Source organism: Dama dama, chromosome 30 (genome assembly GCF_033118175.1).
Source record: "Dama dama isolate Ldn47 chromosome 30, ASM3311817v1, whole genome shotgun sequence".
Classification (NCBI taxonomy): Eukaryota; Metazoa; Chordata; class Mammalia; order Artiodactyla; family Cervidae; genus Dama; species Dama dama.
Genome location: NC_083710.1, coordinates 73,014,843 through 73,038,392, shown reverse-complemented (window position 1 = coordinate 73,038,392; position 23,550 = coordinate 73,014,843). Strand labels below are relative to the sequence as shown.

The window sequence follows — 23,550 nt, the reverse complement described above, 5'->3', positions numbered from 1 at the left end:
GACCTGAGTGCAAATCCTGGTGTGAGTCAAACAGCTCCTGAAACTTCTGTTCAGCTTTGTACGCCCGGATGGTCCAGAGTCCCCGGAGAGAAGATGCTAAGAGGGAAAACACCGGGCTCCGTGCTGGGGAAGCAGAGACAGACACATGACGGAGAAAGTCAGGGAGTCTGGAGGCGAGGAAACCACTGCCTCCCGGGCTCTGTGGTCACAGGTTCTGCCAAAGGGAATCCTCCATGTGATCCTAAACTCCTGCTCACACCAAGTTTCACTTTAATGACCTGGGAATGAGAGATTCTCTTTGAAACTACCTTTGATCAAATTCAAATCACAGCTAGATTTAGATAAAGAAATTCTTTACTGGTTCTTTCATCAAGGTCTTCTCAAACACGCCTCCCTTCAAATTCTTCTGGCATCTCACCAGGTGGAAACTGTTCACAATTTTTAAAAAATATATTGAAGATTTACAACAATGTTAGTTAGTTAGTTAGTATAGTCATTCAGTTATTATTTTTTCCTGATTATACCCCCTTATAGGTTATTATACTGAATAAAATTCCTGTGCTTTACAGTAATCCTTGTTGCTTTTTATTTTACATATTAATAGCAGTGTGTCTATTAATCTCATGCTCCTAATTTGTTCCTCCCTATCCCCTCTGGTAACCAAAAGTTTGTTTTCTATGTCTCTGAGTCTAATTCCATTTTGCATACCGATTCATTTGTATTATTTTTAGATTCCATGTATAAGTGATATCATATTTGTCTTTCTCTGACTTACTTTACTAAGAATAATATTCTCTAGATCCATCCATGTTGCTGCAAATGCAATATTTCATTCTTTTCCATGGGTGAGTAATTACTGTTCACTAATTTTTGAATCAGTAGCATTCTAAAATTTAATCCTCATTAAATTCCTCACCACCCTGAATTTTGATGAAAAACCTGTGTGTTGTCTCGTCCTTAGATGAGTAACCTAAGGGCTGTATAATTGTCAGTACATCCCCCACCCTGGACCAGACCCAGACCCAGGACAGAGTGAGACAAGTAAGGGAGTGGACAGCCTGCTGTCTCCCCCATCCAGGGGCTCTCCCTGCACCTGCGCCAGGAGCCTCTGTGTGATCACGGAGCACCTGGTACTACACTGCCCTTGTGCCCACAGGACCTGGCAGGCAAACAGCCTTTGAATAGTCTTGACTTCCATTCCAGGAATCTGATAGATGTTTTCACCACTGCCCTGTTGGATCTCTGAACTGTGACATGATCTAACACTTACCCTTTGTACTCTGTTCATGCAAAGAGCTGAAAGCGACTTGGTGGTGCCTTTGATCATCCAGTCGTGTACCTGTGTTCTCATTCCATCATCCACACTGCTCTCTCTTTACTCTATTGACTAACTTTTTAGCTTCCTATAACTGTGTGTTTATAAGAGCAACATAAACTCAGATGGAGCTCATGCTCCAAATAATAAAGGTGAGGGACTCTGTTCAGGTCTTTTCTTCAGCTTAGCAGGTGTCCCAATCCACCCCCAGAACTCAGTCTGGAAGCGTAGTGCTCACAGGGATGACGCAGGTGTATTTCAGGGCCCATCACCCTGTCAGAAGGATGGCGAGAGTCCAGCTCCAGAGAGCACAGAAAACTCACTAGAACCAGACTCTTGTTTCCTGAGCAAATGTTGTGATATCAACACTATTCATCACAGGCAAAGTTTCTGAGCAGGGAGCAGATGTGGCTCTTCACCCAGGGAGAGTCCTGGAGTGAACTCATCACCTTGGCCTCCCTCACCTGCTTCTCTTGTCAGGAGATCAAAGTGCAGCTGATTCTTTCCAGCAGGGATAGAGGGTGGGGTAGACTTTAGAAACCAGCTGTCATCTCAGCCTTGAACCCAGGGAACCAAAACCCCATCACCTACATCACCTCATGCCCAAGAGTTACAGGCTGGGGGGATCTGGACCCATGAAAAGCCATCCCGTTTCTCTCAAATCCCATTTAGGGCTGAGCAGGATGCCAGGATGAGTGAACTGGAGGGTCTGCAAAGAAAATTAGCTAGAATAAGGGAGAGGGGATGTAAGGCTCTGGTCTTATGTTGCCCAAAGTAACATCTTTTTCCCACAAGCACTGAGCCCACAAGTCCTGAAGCAGATTATGTCACAACCATGGCATCAGCCCACAGTCACAGACACATGTAACTCTACAGTTCACATAACTGATGTCTGTGTTTCCCACAGCACTGAGGACACTTGGGGACACACAGCACCAGGACTGCAGATCTTCCCTGGCAAGTGGACCCTGGGCTGACAGCCCTGCTGACAGGTTATCATTCAAGCTATGTGAGATCTTCTAGTTGTGAGTAATTTCTTGATTCCCTCAGGTTCAAGTTTCTAGTGCCTTTGGTCATGGCCGCCAAGTACTTTACAAGCATCGATTCAAGAAATTCTCATGAGAACTCCAGAGACTGAGGGATTAAGAGCATTCACTGTTCAAGATTAACTATTTCAACCCACCTAAGGGATGGATCTGGGTGTGAGACTCAACTGTTTCTAATTCCCAAGGTTGTGCTTTTAATCACAACAGCAGTGTCTCACATGGAGAATAATCAGGGTGAAGGATGCCCATGTGCATTTTTGCCTGAGGAGGGGCCATTTCCCATCCATATGGAAGTGGAGAGAAGGGCACCTCCTGAGGGTTTTTTAAAAAAGTAGTACAGGATTTTCTCAGTATTTGATAATGATAATTTTTCTCCAGACTTTGTTATTTATGTTCAGAAAACTCTCAAATCTTACTCAGCTAACACCCAACAGCCTTCTGTTACTGCACATCTTATTAAGCACCTGAGGTTGAACCAACCTTTTTTTTTTTTTTTTTTTTTACCACTGAGCCACCTGGGAAGTCATAAAATATACTATCAGTTACTATTTAGAGAAAACAGCAGCATTACTATTTATGACACAGACCCACCACCTATAGAGAGACTACAAACAGTTCTAATCAACTGGCCACCACATGTGGTTATCTGGGGTGTGGAAGATGGAGAACCTGGATTGAATTTATTATCTAGCTTATCACAGCCTACTAGGGTGCAAGAAAACCCAAATATTCCACAGGTGCTAAAGTACTCAGACTCTCCAGATCAAATACTGAGAAAATCCTGTACTACTTTTTAAAAAAACCCTCAGGAGGTGCCCTTCTCTCCACTTCCATATGGATGGGAAACGGCCCCTCCTCAGGCAAAAACCTCTGTCAAGTGTTTATAACTTTTAAAAAATATATATAACAATTATTTCATTATTATTTTTAATAGTGATGAACTAAGTGCATTAATAATGAGATAAATTCAATTATTTCACCATCTGTGACTACCTGTAGAATAGAATGATTAATCATAAAATGTGTTTCCATTATTTTATTTTATTATTATTATTATTTTTTTTTTTGCTGCACCTTGCAGGTTCTTAGTTCCCCAACCAGGGATTGCAGTTGTGCCCCAGCAACGAAAGCACAGAGTCATATCCACAGGACCACAAGGGAAGTCACTGTTCCCCATTATTCTGCAACTAAGAAGCTGATGGAGTAATAAACTAAATGTACATTGAACAGATCCCCCTCCTGTGTCCTCCTAAGGGATTCTTTTCAGCATTGCTTATATGAATGGCTTTGAGGAAGGTGGGACCATAAACGATGTGGAATCACCCCCAAATACTAGTAGTGATAAAGAGCAAACCTGAAAATAACAGGACTTTTCAACAGGGCTTCCCTGGTGGCTCAGACAGTAATGAAGCCACCTGCAATGGAGGAGACCTGGGTTCAACCCTTGGGTCAAGAACATCCTCTGGAGAAGGGAATGGCTACCCACTCTAGTATTTTTGCCTGGAAAATTCTACGGACAGGGGAGCCTGGTGGGCTGCAGTCTATGGGGTCGCAAAAAGTTGGACACGATTGAGTGACTAACATATATCTTTTCAATACATTTAACAACTGCAACTTACTTGAACATGTGAAAAAATGTATTTTTCAAATCTATCACTTCTGACACATATTTCCTGAGGTCTCCTTTCCTCTTCCTAATCATTTCCTTTCCTTTTTATTTCTGGTAACTTTAGGAGAAAAAAAAACTCTATTTTCCTTCTACATTAGTTCCAACATGATGAAATATTTTTAAGAAAAGTATTTATAGAGTGGATACTCTGTGTTAGGAAGTGTGTCATGAACAAGACAGAAACAGTCCCTGTCCTTGTGCTCACATCCATCCTCCTTGTGCTAAAATGCAAAGCTGTAGCTGACCTGCCATCAGTTCCATTTGCCTTAAGGACCACACTGACTCACAGTGGCCAACACATTCAATTACCTAATGTTGACTTGATGAGAAATTCCAGAAGACAAAATCTGCAGAATTCCAGAGGCCTGGTGAATTTTGGCATAAATGGACCCATTCTACATAGCCATCCCAACCTGAGAGCCCTGGTACTCACTTGTACATTCCAGGTGTTTCACATCTCGTGATGTCCTAAAGAAATACCACTGGAGGATGAAGAAAATTATGCCAAGGGGAATCACAGGTATAGTAATCCAAGGAATCTCAGCCACCATCACTCCCACCACACCAATCACAAGCAGAAATGTCTGAAATAGTGAAAACAGATACAGAGGCCTCCTTATGAAGAATCCTTTTCAAAGATAAACTGTAACAGATTTTTCTGTTGGGATCAAACTCCTTTCCTTGAAAAGACTTGTTGGAACATAAAGGAATGCTTTCCCTTCCAAAGAAATAAAATTATAAGTGGTCCTCATGATATTTAGTATATGTGCCAAACACAATGATAAGAACTTTTTAGGTATCAGCTCTTGTGATAAACTCAGTAGCCCTATGAGGCAGGCATTACTAGTTTTAACAAATGAGAATATTTGAAGTTCAGGGAGTAGGAGTTGAATCCCAAACTATCAGGAGTCAGCAGGTATTATTCAAAAGATGAGGGAGCAGGTATCACAGGTGAGGAGTCCAGATGTCTCAGCTATGCATGGAGGGATAAAGAAGTGGTTAATTACAAATTCAGAGTCCAGAAAAGTAGGACAAGACAAAACTTAAATGTTGACCTCTGGAAGTAGGGATTCCTCTTTCTAGATTTTCTATCCATAGTTAATATTTACTGAGTGTTGACTGTGTACAGGGCTATACCTTCAAAACTTCACATGTATTAACTCATTAATCCTCACAATAGCTCTGTATAGTAACAGTATTATCTCATTTTACAGATGGAGAGAGTGAGGCTCAGGGAGAGGAAATCAACTTGATGGACACTGCAAAGCCTCAGTCATGAAGCTGGGAAGCCCATGTCATGAGCCTTTATGACATATTTAAGCTTGCCCCCAATATACAGTCATCTTTCTAGCATTATACTAAATGTTTAAAATGCCCAATGCTAATGATTTTAACAACAGCAGATCCCATCTACCAAGTATTTACTGCATGTAAGGCACTGTGCTAAGAGTTCCATGAACATTCTCTTAATCACCACATTATCCCGTGAGGTGATTTTATCTTGGGAAATGATCTTGGTCTAAAACAACAGCAGGTAGAATAGAAAATGAAATCACTGGTTGACATTGATTTAAGTATCCATCTTTAGCAGGAGAAGTATGATACCCTTGCTTTTCAGCATCAAGCAATAAGAATGCAATCAACACTTAGTGTCTGCGTGCTATACAGTAGGGTTGTGGGGGGCGGGGGGGGGGGGGCGATGTGCAGATTCAGTCTGGGCAAAGGCCTCCAAAGTTTGTGATCTCAGGTGGAGACAAATCATAGTGATCTGCACAAGGCTGAGAAGCTGGAAAAACACAGGGAAGAATTCAGGAACATTTTTAGACAATTCTAAGAAGAGACTTATAGCTGAATTTTACAGACTGGTTTAACAAATAGAAAGTGGCAAGAATAACTTGCGGGCAGTAACTAGAATTGATGGAAATTTTGACCAAAAAGGAGCTGGGATGAGAAGTTAAGATGTCTGTCTGAGTTAACACTGGCTGTTCTGTGCCCTCTCAGCACCGGCACCTGCATCCCATGCTCACCACCCCAGGGCCTCCCCACCTTGTCACCCAGGGCAGCTGGCCCAGGTGTGACTCTGAGGGATGGGTTATGGGGGTAATGTCTGTATCACAGAGACTTGGGTTATCATTTCACTCCTCTTCCTGATCGGTTTTCTCAGAGGATCTTCACAACCATCTTGTGAATGAGAAAAGCAAAAACTTCATTTCTATTTATAGATATGACATAAAGATGGGATGGTAAGTGGTTGTCCTAAGTTCTCCCAGGGAGGACTGCAGGTCAAGGAGACAGACAGGAACGGTTTGTATCCAGGGAAGCCCAGAGCCACAGCCACAGGCAGGAGGAACCTGGAAGGAGGAGAAAACATCCAGAACTGTGACTCTGTGTTCAGGAGCTCTTAGGAACCAAACTGTATTATCTGAATGGAGACTCTTGTGCTTTTCCTGTTTCTCCCACACCTGCCGTGGTATCAAAGTAAAACCCAGAGTGAAGAGGATGGGATTCTGAAGGAATACATTTCAGTCATAAGTGAAGAAAGATAGGCCTGACTGACCACTCTCCTATTAGACCTACAGATGAACAACTGCTTACAGCTACTGCATTAAGTATGCATTCCACCAGCTACAACTTTCATGCTTATGGTGGCAGGGGGTGGAGGGGGTGGTCCTACCAGCTTCTTCTGTGTCTGGTCTTAAGTCACTTGGCTTGCCATTGCTGGTTGTCAAAAAAACCTGCTAAAATGCCAATAAAAAATCCAAATTACAGCTTTTTTAGCAGACTCACATCATTTGATGGGTAACATTCATCAGTTACAATAATCTGGCTCTCCCTAGGAGGGCCTGTTAAGACTAAACCCAGTCTGGCAGATAATCTGGGAAGCAGAGTTAAAATAAAAATGAAGGGCTCCACAGCAACTGAGTTAATGTATTTTCCTCAGATACTCATTGAAGACCTATTATCAATGCTTTCAGAGCTCCAAAGTTAGCTCATGTCCTTCAGATTTCATGCCCCTAAATTCTGAAGTAATTCAAACAGGATATCTCTAACATCTACTTGTAGGTAATAGTATATCCACTCTCACTGTGGATTGAATATTATATATATATATAAACAGTGTATGGGTTTACAATTATATGTATACACATTTGTGAAGCTTTTATTGCCAGCTATCTCAAGTCCTTTATAGAAGTTGGCAGAAGGTGAAAATAGTATCTAAGCAAAAAGTCATTTGAGAGAGCAGTTCTCCTGGGTTCCCTTACTCTACTGCTCTCTGCCCGGGTATCCCTTCCCAATAAAATCTCTTGTGCTGCTCTTTGTCAGCACTTGTGTCTCCTTGGACAATTCATTTCCGAGTGTTACACAAAAGCCCACTTTCCTGCCCTGGAAAAGGTCCCTCTTCCTGCAACAAATGGTGACTATGGTGGGGTCTCTTCTTTGCTGTGATTGACATCCTGGCCACTCAGGATACTCAGGGACCAGCTTGCCTGCCGACGGACTAGACCCAGCGGCCACAACTGGGACTCTTTCGTCCCTTGTCTTCTCCTGACACAAACAACTGGCCAGAATGCCCAGACCAGGTAAGGAACAGGAAAATTTACTGACATTTCTCCCCTTCCTTCTCTCTTTCCTCTCCTTAGCCCTTCCTATCCTACCCCTTTTTTTCTAGTCCCCCTGTCCAGGATGCAGGAATCTGGTTGAAGGGCCTCAGCCTGAGCTGAGGATTGAAGGCTGATAACCTCCTCTTGGCAGAGAACTCGAATTCTGGTTCTGTTCTGGTCTGTTCTGGTTTTTGGTAGGACCGAGTTCCAGTTCTCCTTTCTCTGGAGGCCAAGGGTAAAGTCCCGTAATGCCTGTGTATCTGCAGGTGGCAGGAGACGTCTGTAAGGCCACCCCTTTCGCCCCCCTCTCCCGCCTCCTTCTCCCTCCTCTTTCAACCTGGTTTCCTTTCCTCCCCTTGAAATCTCTAAAGACCTGAGATATTTTCATTTACTCTGTTAGTACTTGGATCTGAAATTCTGTGTCTCTATAGGAGGTTTTCTGAGAGACTGTAATCTTATATTTAAGGGAGGGTCTGATTAGGACTGACAGGTCTATGTGTGTGTTTTATACTCTGTGTTCTGTGTTGTGATTTGTGATGGCCATTTTGCTTTGTGTGGCCACCATTTGGTTTAGACCTGCAGCCACTGTGTTAGAACTTGATTTTCATTCCCTGTGTCTTGACATCAGGGCTCTCAGGAACACTTACTAGACCATCTTCAACTTTTGAAACTGAGGAAAAATGGGAATAAGCTTTTAAAAATTTTATTTATTCAAACTGTAATTTATAAGTTAGTGAATTTTATATTGTAATATCTAATTCATGACTAAGTTTAGAAAATGAAGCTAGATCTTGTCTTGTATCTGTCTGAATATGTGTATGTCTTAGTATGTCTGTCTCTGGATAATATTTTTGAGATTAATTTATAAATGAGCTCTATTTAATTGGCTTAAAGTAAAGTAAGCACTTACAAATCAAATAATTCTAAATTAAACAATGAATTCAAATTTCATATAAAGTGGGAAATATTCAATATTAAATTAACATCTGGTAACATAGACATGTCTTTAGAACCATCAATAAGTATAAATACTTCTGTTGCACTTAGGTTTACTAGAGGTGAAAAAGACTGTTTTCTGTTACAAATTTGTCAACAAGAAATGTACCTGATTGTGGAAAATACTTTAGGGAAACTAAGATGTGTTTTCAGTAGAAGAAGGTATGAAAAAAATTACTGAAAAGACTTATGCATGATCAGGATTTTCTAAAACTGGATTATCACCAGTTGGATAATCCAACTGGTGATAAATGGATTTGGTAACTGGTATCACCATTTTGATAAATGGTGATAACTGGATAAATGGATTTTCTTAGGAATGACACAGCCATAGGAAAATTGGTTAGAGCCAGCTATGCCCAAATGGCGGAGTTGACTTTCACTCAACCATGAGCCTCCATATATATGCCCATTGTGGCATATCAGCAAGCTAAGTGATAGACCCATCAGCCTTGACTAAATGTAACAGAATGTTCTAAACCCTTTTGACTGATTTCTTTGACAAAACTTCCTAAATTGCATTCTGTTGAAGTTCCTTTGTCCTCTAGCTAACTCTGACTTGCTTCAGAGGGCCCCTGAAACATCCCAAAGAGAGATATTAAACTAATTGCATTTATTTGGTTGGTTAACTTACATGGGAAATATTATAAAATGAGTAATAAATCCTATCAAGTTGTAATGTATGGTAAATATTCAGTTAAGTTCAGTTCAGTCTTTCAGTCATGTCCGACTCTTTGCGACCCCATGGACTGCAGCACGCCAGGCCTCTTTGTCCGTCACCTATTCCCAGAACTTGCTCAAATTAATGGCCATCGAGTTTGTGATGCCATCCAAACATCTCATCTTCTGGCATCCCCTTCTCCTCCTGCCTTCAATCTTTCCCAGCATCAGGATCTTTAGCAATGAGTCAGTTCTTCGCATCAGGTGGCCAAAGTATTGGAGTTTCAGCTTCAACATCAGTCCTTCCAAAGAATAGTCAGGGCTGATTTCCTTTAGGATAGACTGGTTGGATTTTCTTGCAGTCCTAGGGACTCTCAAGAGTCTTCTCTAACACCACAGTTCAAAAGCATCAATTCTTCAGTGCTCAGCTTTCTTTATAGTCCCAACTCTCACATCCACACATGACTACTGTTAAATCCATAGCTTTGACTAGACAGACCTTTATTGGCAAAGTAATGTTTCTGCTTTTTAATATATTGTCTAGGTTGGTCATAACTTTTATTCCAAGGAGTAAGCATCTTTTAATTTCATGGCTGCAGTCACCATCTGCAGTGAGTTTGGAGCCCCCCAAAATAAAGTCTGTCACTGTTTCCATTGTTTCCCCATCTATTTGCCATGAAAAATGATGGGACCAGATGCCATGATCTTGGTTTTCTGAATGTTGAGCTTTAAGCCAACTTTTTCACTCTCCTCTTTCACTTTGATCAAGAGGCTCTTTTGTTTTTCTTCACTTTCTGCCATAAGGGTGGTGTCATCTGCATATCTGAGGTTATTGATATTTCTCCCAGCAATCTTGATTCCAGCTTGTGCTTCCTCCAGCCCAGCATTTCTCATGATGTACTCTGCATATAAATTAAATAAGCAGGGTTACAATATATAGCCTTAACATACTCCTTTCCCAATTTGCAAACAGTCTGCTGTTCCATGTCCAGTTCTGTTGCCTCTTGACCTGCATACAGATTTCTCAGGAGGCAGGTAAGGTGGCCTGGTATTCCCATCCCTTTCAGAATTTTCCACAGTTTATTGTGATCCATACAGTCAAAGGTTTTGGCATAATCAATAAAGCAGAAGTAGACTTTGTTCTGGAATTCTCTTGCTTTTTCTATGATCCAACAGATGTTGACAATTTGAGTTCTGGTTCCTCTGCCTTCTCGAAATCCAGCTTGAACATCTGGAACTTCACAGTTTACATACTATTGAAGCCTGGCTTGTAGAATTTTGAGCATTACTTTGCTAGCGTGTGAGATGAGTGCAACTATATCGTAGTTTGAACATTCTTTGTCATTGCCTTTCTTTGGGACTGGAATGAAAACTGACATTTTCCAGTCCTGTGACCACTGCTGAGTTATTCAAACTTGCTGGCATATTGCGTGCAGTACTAGGACAGTATCATCTTTCAGGATTTTAAATAGCTCAACAAATTCCATTACCTTCACTAGCTTTGTTTGTAGTGATGTTTCCTAAGGCCCACTTGACTTCACATTCCAGGATATCTAACTCTAGGTCAGTGATCATACCATCATTGTTATCTAGGTCATGAAGATCTTTTTTGTATAGTTCTTCTGTGTATTCTTACCACCTCTTCTTAGCACTGCGTCTACCAGATCTAATCCCTTAAATCTATTCGTCACCTCCATTGTATAACCATAAGGGATTTGGTTAGGTCAAACCTGAAAGGCCTAGTGGTTTCTCCTACTCTCTTCAATTTAAGCCTGAATTTAGCAATAAGGAGCTCATGATTAGAGTCACAGTCAGCTCCAGGTGTTGTTTTGGCTGACTGTATAGCGGTTCTCCATCTTCAGCTGAAAAGGACATAGTCTGATTTCAGTATTGATCATTTGGTGATGCCCATGGTTCGAATTGTCCCTTGTGTTGCCAGAGAGCATGTTCGCTGTGACCAGTGTATTCTCTTGACAAAACTCTGTTAGCCTTTGCCCTGCTTCATTTTGTACTCTAAAGGCCAAACTTGCCTGTGACTCCATGTATCTTCTGATTTCCTACTTTTGTATTCCAAGTCCCTGTGATGAAAAGGACATCTTTTTTTGGTATTAGTTCTAGAAGGTGTTGTAGAACTGGTCAACCTCAGGTTCTTTGGCATAAGTAGCTGGGGCACACACTTGGATTACTGTGATGTTGAATCATTTGCCTTGGGAATGAACTGAGATCATTCTGTCATTTTTGAGTTTGCACCCAAGCACTGCATTTCAGACTCTTGTTGACTATGAGAGCTAGTCCATTCCTTCTAAGGGATTCTTGCCTACAGAAATAGATACAATGGTCATCTGAATTAAATTCACCAATTCCCTTCCATTTTAGTTCACTGATTCCTAAGATGTCAGTGTTCACTCTTGCCATCTCCTTTTTGATCACATCCAATTACCTTGATTCTTGGACCTAACATTCCAGGTCCCCATGCTATACTGTTCTTTACAGCATTGGACTTTACTTTCACCAACAGACTCATCCACAACTGAGCATCATTTCCGCTTTGGCCCAGTCACTTCTTTCTTTCTGGAGCTATTAGTAATTGCCCTCAGCTCATCCCCAGTAGCATATTGGATACTTTCTAATCTGGAGGGCTCATCTTCCAGTGTCATACCTTTTTGCGTTTTCATACTGTTCATGGGGTTCTCATGGCAAGAATACTTGAGTGGTTTGTCATCTCCTCCTCCAGTGGACCACATTTTGTCAGAACTCTTCATGATGATGTGTCCAGCTTAGGCGGCCCTGCATGGCATGGCTCATAGCTCCATTGAGTTACACAAGCCCCTTTACCACAATATGGCTAGTGATCCATGAAGTGGGAAAGAACACAAAGAGTCAGTTATTTAAGCTCAGCCAAGCTGTTGATTTTTTGTTGCTGTTCTTGCTGTTGTTATTTTCTTTTCCTGAATGAGGGGTGTGTGAGGAAGAAAAGTTTTTGCAATTCAGTTTTCCTCAGTAAATTACAGAATTTTGCTGAGGGCAGCTGTGTGCATCTTCTCATGCTCAAGCAATCCCAATTTTTTGAAATTTAATAAGTGATTTTTCTGGTATTTTTTATTTATTTTTAATTGAAGAATAATTAAAATGCCTAAATCTAACTTCCACATCTTATTTTTATTTCACTCGTTTTACTAGTAGGAAGACTTCTAGAAGATCATTTCAGTGAAAAGAACTGTACATAATTGAGACTCCTTACTCAGTGTTATGTGGGACTTTGGAAAACTGTATGAAACTTACATTAATTTGAAATATTCAGTGCCCAATAGTCAGTTTTGAAAACAACTGATTTTTATTCTGTGAGACTATACAAGAAAGTGTCCATTAAATTTTTCAAGAATTACAAACCTAGAATCTCTGTAATACAAACTGATGAGATGGTGTTTATGGGCCTGGAAACTGTGTGTGACAATAACTTTAATTCAACATAATGCCAGTGTCACAAGACAATTTTTCTCATTTAAAAACACATATGGCGTTTTAAAAATAACTACCCATTACTTAGTGCTCAACATGCATTTAGATGTTATGCAAAGAATAATATTAAAACAACTTCATTTTGCCTTCCCACAACATATATGGAGTTGGTATTATTTTCTCTATTTTACTGAGAGGAGACTGGCCTTGTGGGGCAGAGACAGGAAGAGGGAGAGCTGGGATTCGAGCTTGAAAAGGGAGACTGCAGGGCTCCCTACTGCACTTTAAAGCTGTTGCCATCATAAATGATTATCAGGTGCAATCACACTACATAAATTGATTTTTTATGCCACTTTCCCTTCATCCTTTTTGAAATGGTGAACAGCTCCAATTTGCCCAACAACTATAATGTGACTGAACAGGCAACATATCTGGTATCTGTAAGACTCAGTGTACAGGATGGTGCACAAACTCATGATCACCCTCTGTTGGGATGTGGTCTCTGAATGACATTGTCTGAGTAGATGTTCTAGTCCTGAAGTGTAGACCCACTTACTCAGAACCCAGGGTTTTCTTTAGCCACACTTGGCATCACTATTACAAAATATTAAATAAATTATCTGAGCTATCATTTATGGAAATGAGAAGGAATTAAATGAGGAAAAGTATATGAAATAGACTCTTTAGAAGTAACATAAATGATCAAGAATCATCTAAGGTTTATCATATATACCAAGGAGAAGCAGAATCATCAAAAATGAGTTTGAAAACACTCGGCACGAACTAACTCCTTTAAAACAAAACTGAACAACCCCCTTCCAGCCCCTTCCCTTCCCCCCTCTCAGCTGCGGATAGAAAGACTGGTTCCCACACAGGAACTAGCAGCACCTCCAGCCCCACCATCCACAGCAGCAGCCTTTCCTTATCATCTGGGATCAAAGGTCACCTCCTAGAAGCTCCGCCACCTCCTGGACCAAGCTCCCTACCTGCCTCCAGCCTCCACATCGTTTGCCTTCCAGGACTTCCTCCACAGAGCTTCCACAATTAGGATTCCAAAGCTATCAAGGGGTGAATCTCTGGATGTTTTCCTTCCCTGGGGAACTGGAGGAGACCCATGAGGGGACCCTGACTCACCCCTGTGAGTCACCCCTATACCTCATGGCCTCAATGCTTGTTTGTTGAAGGGAAGGATGGAAGAGAGGGAAAAACCACGAACCATTGCTCATACTCCCCTCCCAGAAACTAAAATCTCAAACAACCAGCAACACTTCCTTAGCTCCTATATTCCAGATGGGTCTCTCTTCTGATTCATTCAAATTCCTTCCAGCCTATCTTCACCTCAACTCCCTCCATGCCTCCTGGATTTGCAGCCCTTTGCTCTTTAACCCCTCCCATCTGAAATCTGTTCCTCAGGTCACCAGATGCCTCCTGATTCCAAATCAACCAACAGCTTTCCATGAACTCACCTTCTCGTTTGCACTGAACAAACCTGTCCTTCCTCCGGTCTGTACCGCATCTCCTTCTCTCATCCTTGCTGTTCATCATGTGTCTTCTGTACTTCCCTTCTCTCTCTGCTTTCTCTCTGAATATCAAGGCTTCCATGAGCTTCTGATCTTAGGTCCTTAAATGTTTCCCTCTCTCTGGGCAATGTTGTTATCTTCACAGATTCAACTACTGCCTGCTCAGTGAAGAAAATACAGGCTCCATGCTCATCCCAGGTCTCTCTCTCAAAGAGCAGACTCTTACTTCTAATGAACTACAGAATACCTTCAAGATAATTGAACTACAAGTGGTAAAAGAGGGACTGGAAAACAGCTAGACTAGAATTTTCTCTCCTCTTCAATGAGAATATTCCTTACTGAAGTCAGGTAGCATCTATATATCATCTAAAAATATGTTATAAATTCTGATTATGACAACTAACTAACCATATTCTAAGCACACCCTTGAAAACCAACCTTGGCCTAGCTCACTGTAGCAAAGAAACAGAACTTTTCACAAAATCCTTTCAAAGTAATTCACAATCACTGTCAAAATGTGACACTGTTTTAGGAAAAAATTGTTTCTGGGGATAAATTATGTAGCTAAATTCAACAAGGCACATTTATAAAATAAGTTTGCAGAAGAGAAAGTAAAATAAACATCTTTGCAATAAAAGTTCTTTGCCTCTGAGTCTCAGCTTAGTTCTCATTGGTAACAGTGGAATCCCTGCCCACAGGCTACGCTGTCTGCAGGCAAATGTTCACTGCAGCATTTCTATGTGCAACTTTTGATACATGCACTTCATTTCCAAAATTAAAATTCCCCACACGCTTATCACTGAAAAGGAGACAGAATTAAATAACAGAAAAAAAAAAAACACTCCATATGAACAACAATAATGAATGTGGGGATAAGACTCAATGTCATTCCTTAAAACCTCAAGTTCACAGACAGTGGCTGGATAGAAGGTATTCCTGTAGGTCTTTCTCTCACTGTCTTTTTTTTTTTTAAGACAGCTTAAGGCTGAGCAATCAACTTGTGAAAAGAAAATATGCCTACAAAAATGACAGACATATCCTGAGATGATTTTCATCTAGAGATCTCTTCAAGAAAATTAGAGACACCAAGGGAACATTTCATGCAAAGATGGGCACAATAAAGGATAGAAATGGTATGGACCTAACAGAAGCAGAAGATATTAAGAAGAGGTGGCAAGAATACACAAAAGAACTATATAAAAAAAGATCTTCATGACCCAGATAACCATGATGGTGTGATCACTTAGCTAGAGCCACACATTGTTTTGCATAGCTTTTGTCAGGGAACCCTGCCCCTCTGCCTGAATGCTAAACTAAAGTGGCTTTTCTCAGCTCACAGGGAGACAATCTGATTCACCACCTGTGAATGGCTGCAGAAAAGAAAGAAAATAAATGAATCTCCTCCTAATTTGCAAGATAAATTGCCTTTTAACTTTATTTCCTCACCTCTTCTCCTCTATGTTTTATTAAAGAACCTGGCATCTGGACCCCAATAAGATGGTTATTTTGAGACATTAGTCTGCCACCTTAGACTGCCAAGCTTCCAAATAAAGTTGCTATTCAGATAATCAGGATGGTGGGATCACTAACCTAGAGCCAGACATTCTGGAATGTGACATCAAGTGGGCCTTAGGAAGCATCACTACAAACAAAGCTAGTGGAGGTGATGGAATTTCAGCTGAGCTATTTCAACTCCTAAAAGATGATGCTGTGAAAGTGTTGTACTCAAAATGCCAAAAAATTTGGAAAACTCAGCAGTGGCCACAGGACTGGGAAAGGTCAGTTTTCATTTCAATCCCAAAGAAAGGCAATGCCAAAGAATGCTCAAACTACTGCACAGTTGATCTCATGTCACACGCTAGTAAAGTAATGCTCAAAATTCTCCAAGCCTTCAACATGAAGTATGTGAACCATGAACTTCCAGATGTTCAAGCTGGATTTAGAAAAGGCAGAGGAACCAAAGATCAAATTGCCAACATCTGCTGGATCATCAAAAAAGCAAGAGAGTTCCAGAAAATATTGACTATGCCAAAGCCTTTGACTGTGTGGATCACAACAAACTGTACAAAATTCTTAAGGAGATGGGAGTACCAGACCACTTAACCTGCCTCCTGAGAAATCTGTATGCAGGTCAAGAAGCAACAGTTAGAACTGGACTTGGAACAACTGGCTTTTTCCAAATAAGGAAAGGAGTACATCAAGGCTGTATATTGTCACCCTGCTTATTTAACTTATATGCAGAGTACATCATGAGAAATGCTGGGTTGGATGAATCACAAGCTGGAATCAAGATTGCCAGGAGAAATATCAATAACCTCAGATATGCAAATGACACCACCCTTATGGCAGAAAGTGAAGAACTAAAGACCTCTTGATGAAAGTGAAAGAAGAGAGTGAAAAAGTTGGCTGAAAACTCCACATTCAGAAAACTAAGATTGTGGCATCTGGTCCCATCACTTCATGACAAATAGATGGGGAAACAGTGGCTGACTTTATTTGTTTGGGCTCCAAAATCACTGCAGATGGTGACAGCAGCCATGAAATTAAAAGACACTTACTCCTTGGAAGGAAAGTTATGATCAACCTAAACAGCATATTAAAAAGCAGAGACATTATTTTGTCAACAAATGGCCATCTAGTCAAGGCTATGGTTTTTCCAGTAGTCATGTATGGATGTGAAAGCCAGACTATAAAGAAAGCTGAGCACAGAAGAAGTGATGCTTTTGAACTGTGGTGTTGGAGAAGACTCTTGAGAGTCCCTTGGACTGCAAGGCAGATCAAACCTGTCCATCCTAAAGGAGATCAGTCCTGGGTGTTCACTGGAAGGACAGATGTTGAAGCTGAAACTCCAATACTTTGGCCACCTGTTGTGAAGTTGAGTCATTTGAAAAGACCCTGATGCTGGGAAAGATTGAGGGATGGAGGAGAAGGGGACAACAAAGGACGAGATGGTTTGATGGCATCACCGACTCAGTGGACATGAGTTTGGGTAAACTCCAGGAGTTGGTGATGGACAGGCAGGCCCGGTGTGCTTTGGTTCATGGGGTTGCAAAGAATCAGACACAAGTGAGCAACTGAACTGAACTGAACTGATTTTCCTTCTTGGACTTCCCAGATAGCTCAGAGGTAAGAATCTGCCTGCATTGCAGGAGATGCAGGAGACACGAGTTTGATCTCTGGGTCAGGAATATCCCCAGACAAGGAAATGGCAACCCACTCCAGTATTCTTGCCTGAAGAATCCCATGGATGGAGGAGCCTGGCTGGCTGCAGTCCATGGGGTCACAAAAGTGTTAGACACAACTTAGCAACTAAATAACATTGTTCTTGTTAAAGTATTATTTTCACCTTATTTTTAGCCAACCTTTTCTTTCTAAGTAACCACACCTGGATTTATCCAAATAAAATGGGGCAGCAAATACTTGTCCCCTGAGGGAATACAATGCAGCATGCTCGTGATTAATTGTGTCCAACTCTGCAGCCCCATGGACTATAGCCTGCCAGGCTCCTCCGTCCATGGAATTTTCTCGGCAAGAATACTGAAGTTTGTTGCCATTTCCTTCTCCAGGGCATCCTCCCAACCGAGGTATCAAATCCACATCTCTTGCATCTCCTGCATTGGCAACTGAATTCTTTACCACTGAGACACCTGGAAAGCCCAACACAATGCATAATTTTGTCAATCTAGGCTATCTTTCCATGAGTAGTATTATTTCTATATTATGAAATGTGCTCGGAGTAAAGGGAATCCACACCAGATACCTGGAAGGCAGAGGGAGAACCACTTACCCAGCATGTGGCTGTTTCAGACCAACTTTGACCTGACTGTGTAGACACTCCTGCCCCAGGGGTTACTCATGTTAACTCACACTCCCAATCAGAACTGCACCTCTTTCTCACAAACACAGCCTTTACCGAGGATAACAGGACACACTGCCAGGCTGAAAGGCCCACCCTCAGCCCCTGTGAAAAATCCTTGAGAAACAGGCACTCTGCTCTTCCCTGTGAGAACTCTGATAGGACTGTTATGTTACCTGGATGAAATCAAGAAATATCAGGGGCAGTAAGTCATCCATATGCCCAATGTCTTTGGAGAAACGATTCAAAATTCTTCCTGCAACAACAGGATACAAGAAATTACTCATTTCCTCAGATAGGAGCTTTAAGAGAAATAATTCATGAACAAATAAAGACAATAATTTTGAAGATTATGTATTTTGGGTCTTCCCTGGTGGTACAGAGTCTCCAGTGCAGGGGACATGGGTTCAACCCCTGGACCGGGAAGATTCCACATGCCGCAGAGCCTGTGTGGCACAGCTGCTGAAGATCATGTGCCTAGAGCCTGACCTCTGCAACAGTAAAAGCCACCACAATGAGAAGCCAAGTTACTGAAATGAACAGTAACCCTTGCTTGCTGTAACTAGAGTAAGCCCAAATGCAACAAAGACCCAATGCAACTAAAAATAAATAAATAAATCTTTTAAAAAATAAAGTATATGTATTAAATATTTAATATATTGGGCTTCCCTAGGGACTCAGTGCTAAAGAATCTGCCTGCCTAAGCAGGAGACATAAGAGACAGGGGTTCAATCCCTGGGTCAGGAAGATCCCTGGAGGAGGAAATGGTAACCCAATCCAGTATTCTTGCCTGGGAAACCCCATGGACAGAGGAGTCTGGCAGGCTACAGCCCATGGGAATATAAAAGAGTCAGACACCACTTAGTGGTAAAACAACAACAAAGTTAATATATTACAAATTCATATGAAATAAGCCAATGTCAGTGACAAAAAGAAAGACAAAATAGGATGGTACCTAAAGAGAAAAAAAATACCACCAAATGGCAGTGGGTGGGGAAGTGAAACTGAGCTCTGATTTTTAAAAAATTGGGGAATCTTGTGGCAGTATCACGAAGGGTTGGTGGATTTGAGAATGTTCCCTCCTTTTAGAGCCATCCCATCTAAGGCTCACTCCAAGTGCTAAATTGGTAAATGAGCAATTACAAAATACCTAAGTTAATCCTAATTGTCACAACAATTTTGCTTTAATTATCAAGATTAATTTTGCCAAGTGATACTTTCTAAATAAACATAAGTATAACCTCTTTGTAAATTTTTTCCCTTCAGATGGCTCACAGCATCTCACATTTTGGGAAATTTTGGATTGTGGCCATTTCTAAGTCGTGAGTTTACTACTGGCTTAGTAAGTTGCTGTTTTCAGAGGTGTACCAGGTGTGACAAGCACAGACTTACAAATAAGCATCTAAGAAGACCACAGGGATGTAGGCAGGAAAACAGAAATATTACTAAGTGACTAAGAATCACTTATCATTGATTTTATTTGCCTTCTCAGAATCCACAATAATAGTATATCCTTAAGGAATCAGGATAGATTATGGGAATTTCCAGTAAATAACTGGCATAAACTAAAAATGTCACCTGTCACATCAGTAAACAAAGGATGCTGCAGTCATCAGGACTCTGCAGCCACCCCTGCAAGAGTGATGCACCCTGAGGAAACTCAGGATGAGAAAGAACAGGACACCGGCCCCAGACAGGGGAGATGCAAATCAAAGGAACTGTAGCAGGGAGGAGTCAATTTTGACTCCATGCTGGATCTGTTTCTTTGACCACTGCAAGTCATTGTTTTGGTCAGGGAACCCTGCCCCTCTGCCTGAATGTTAAACAAAAATGGCTTTTTTCAGCTCACAGGGAGACAATCTGACTCTCACCAAGTGTGAATGGCTACAGAAAAGAAAAAAATGAACAAATACCATCTTATTGTGCAAGATAAATGGCCTTTTGACTTTACTTCCTGGCCTCCTCTCCTCTCTGTTGTATAAAAGAACCAAGCATCCAGATTCCAATGAGATGGTTATTTTGAGACATCAGTCTGCCATCTTCTAAGTCTGTCATGTTCCCAAGTAAAGTCATTTTTCTTTGCCTTAACATTTCATTTGTAAGACTTATCAGCGTTGTGAGGCAAGCAGAGCGAGCTTGAACTTGGTAACAAGTAACACCACTCTATGTGGTTCTCTCTTCATGCCATCACATACCAGAAACAAAGACACCATAAACAATCTATCACAAATTCTACATTTGAAAATAAACACAGGAAAGAGTTCAATTTAATATACTACTAAAAGAGTAAATAACCGATGCCCCTAAACCTTAGGGCCTATCTTTGCTGTACTTATTTGGGCTTCTATTTTCTTGAAGGGATGAAGCTCTGATACAGGAGTGGGAGACAAGATACACACTGTGTATGCCTGCTGTTCTAGGATTAGTGACCTTAAAGATTTAAACTTGGTTCCAAATCCTTGAATAATAAATCAGCATCAGACCTGTAGAAGCCTACAGGTCATCAAGAGCCTGGTTAACAGTGGTCACAAGCACTCAAGAGGCTGTGATAAGAGAAATAATAACTGATAACTGATAACAGTCCCACTTGATGTTCCCAAATTTACAACTGTAGTTTCCCCATTAGCAGGAAAAGTAGAGTGACTTCACAGCCATCATAGCTGTCAGGATGCATTTAACAGGAGGCTTCCTGTGTGCTGTTTTGGATCTGTCAGAAAACCTCTGGCCCTTAATTAAGAGGAGAGGCATGCCTTTCCTGGGGTTGAGGAATCCAGGCATTTCCTTTGTTAGTTTCTCACTACGGTGATAAGTACCCTCTTCTCTCTTTAATAGGGATCGCCTTGTGTTTTGTAAGTCTGGAATTTTAATCTTTATCTTTGCTGAGAATAACTACCTTGTAAGACAGTATATATGCACACGCCATGTTGATTAAAACACCTTTGCTCTATCAAAGCTTTGGTCCCTGTGTCTTTCTTTCTTTCTTTCTTTCCTTCTCTCTCTCTTTCAGGCTAATTCCTTGGAGCGCGGAGGCCCGCTGAGCTCACTTTCTTGCCTGGGCTTCTAAGACCCTCTCAAGAAGGTGCACTGTGCCTTCACCCACTGAGAGGGTGCCTGGTGCCTACGTGCAGTGGCACGAGCTCTAAGAACAGAGCTTTATTGGCTCTGTGCGTAAACCAGGGGATGTCAGCCTCTTTCTCTCTCTTACTTTCTTATCGTCGACTCTGGACCACCAGGTTCCAGTCCATATAAGGACCAACAATACCAATAACTTCCAATCACTTCCTCACTCCAGCTTCATAATAAGATGAGATTGTGTGGGCCTCTGCAGTTTACTGTGTGCTCCTCACAGTGTCTGGACTAAAGAACAGGTATTGAATAAATGTGCACAAGATGCTGCCCTAAACAGTCTTATTTAATCCTCACAACAGTCTTGTGAAACAGAAAGGGCAGCAGTTAATACCATTTCCTAGGACAGGAAGTTCCCAGACACCATGTTGACGTCCTCACTTAGGTTCATTAGGTGCTGATCCTGTGCTAAGTGCTGTGAATGTATTAACCTGCTTAATGCTCACAACATCAAGATATTGGTAAGTATATGAATAGTGTCCTCATTTTATAGGTAAGGAAATTGAGACACAGAGAAATTAAATAACTAACATGTAAGTATTAAATTAACTATAACTGGCAACTACTATTAGTAACTATCTCCAGAACCGAATCCAGGAAGTTGGCTCCAGAGTCCATACTTATAACCATGACAACATCCTGCCTGGAGATTTGCCTGCCCAGTCATATCTACCTACTTTGGCCTTGATCACACGGCTAGTTGATGACCAGGCCAAGGCTACTGCTATCCTCCCTCCAGTTACATTCCTACCTCAACAGGTCCTGTCAATCATGACCTGCGAAAACAAAGTCACCCTGGGCCTCAGCAGCAGTCTAACCAACTGAGCAGAGTGGGCATGTGTGGTGATGAACTAATTCTTCATAGGAACCCAGGTCAGGAGGCTACCTTCCAAAGCAAGACAGGTTGAAGGCCTCTCTTGTTGAAGGGTGGAGGAAGCAACCATTGGGAAACCTTCAGGGACACTCTTACTTAATAATGAAGATCCATATGCTAGGTACCACAAGACATGTTTAATGTAATCAAAAGTCCATTGTAAAACTAGAGAGTTGATTTTATTGAAGAGGATGCTTACATTTCACTGATCTTGTATTTTAATTAATTTTACATTGCCATTTAGGTAAAACTCAAAATATGAGCACATGTCAGAGCTCTGTGGTCCCAGAACTGGTTGGTCTGTGAAAGAAAGAAACACACAGCCTGTCTTCTGTAGAGACATTCCTGGAAGATGGTCCTTCCTAGTTAGCTTAATATTATGAAACACAGCCAACATTTTAACAACCAGTCAAAAACATTTCAACACATTTTCATCATTTGTTGGGTGTTTCATATGCCACATAACAAATGGACTCCTAAGTCATCCTGCAAAGTAAACATTCATATATTTTTACAGACATGCATAAATTGGAATAAAGGCTTATATGCTCCTATATTCAGATTTTCTCTGGTAGGAAAAATTATTAGTGAAGCTTTTTATAGAAAAAGAATAAACATACACAGTGATTTTCTTCCAAGCATCTCTTCCATTTTCAAATATGAAAATGTAAATAGGCATGTAATGTGTTGACAAACATATTCATTAAGAAATTTGGTGTCTGACTTACCTATTGGATTTCTATGGAAGAACAATACCGGAGCTCTTAAAATGGTCTCCAACATTTTGTTGTGCAAAGTTCGTGAAGAATTAACTAGGATGTAGAATATCAACAGAGACCTTGTGATGCCAAAAAGGACAGTAGACACAGTCAACCCTGAAATAAAGAAACATCACTCAGCACAAGATCTCTGTCTTATCCTTAACCATGCTAAAGCATGGTAGGCAGTTTAAAAAGGTACTGTGTATTTTATTCTATAAATAAAATTTGCATAGAGATTTACATAAATACAGAATAAAACACACACACACACATATATAAAGTAGATTCTGTAAGATTTTAATGCTTTCAAAAATACATTTATAAAGAAAACTATAAAAATCACTTTTCCTCCCACTAAATAGAAACAACATGATGGGGGGGAATCATGTGTAAACTACAGCTTCATTCTAGGCTTGCCTAATTCAATGACAAGTTCTAATAAAACTTGTAAGACAGATAATTATACAACTAGCTGATCTTCCTTTCACCACATTTCAAATCTCATTTACAAGATGTCCCATAATCTGAAAGTAAGGTATGCTTTGGTAAAAATCAAAGTGTTAGTTGCTCAGTCAAGTCACACTCTTTGCAACCCCATGGACTGTAGCCCCCAGGCTCTTCTAACCATGGAATTTTCCAGGCAAGAATACTGGAGTGGGTTGCCAT

The 23,550-nt window shown here is 41.0% G+C and overlaps 1 protein-coding gene across 14 annotated transcripts in view; it reads right to left on the bottom strand.

The window, feature by feature from the left end:
• Window positions 1-23,550, bottom strand: part of LOC133049209 (ATP-binding cassette sub-family C member 4-like) — a 152,604-nt gene that overhangs the window by 63,986 nt on the left and 65,068 nt on the right. For 10 of the 14 annotated variants that reach the window (XM_061133162.1, XM_061133165.1, XM_061133161.1 and 7 more), the window contains 4 exons: window positions 22,852-22,998; window positions 18,300-18,379; window positions 4,464-4,614; window positions 4-123 (listed from right to left, as the gene is read on the bottom strand). In XM_061133162.1, the coding sequence (XP_060989145.1) occupies window positions 4-123; window positions 4,464-4,614; window positions 18,300-18,379; window positions 22,852-22,998 (498 nt within the window). Of the gene's footprint in view, window positions 1-3; window positions 124-4,463; window positions 4,615-6,231; window positions 6,382-9,241; window positions 10,191-11,929; window positions 12,134-18,299; window positions 18,380-22,851; window positions 22,999-23,550 lie in introns of those variants that run through there. The other 4 variants (XR_009691243.1, XM_061133170.1, XM_061133172.1 and 1 more) reach the window with 4 other exon arrangements.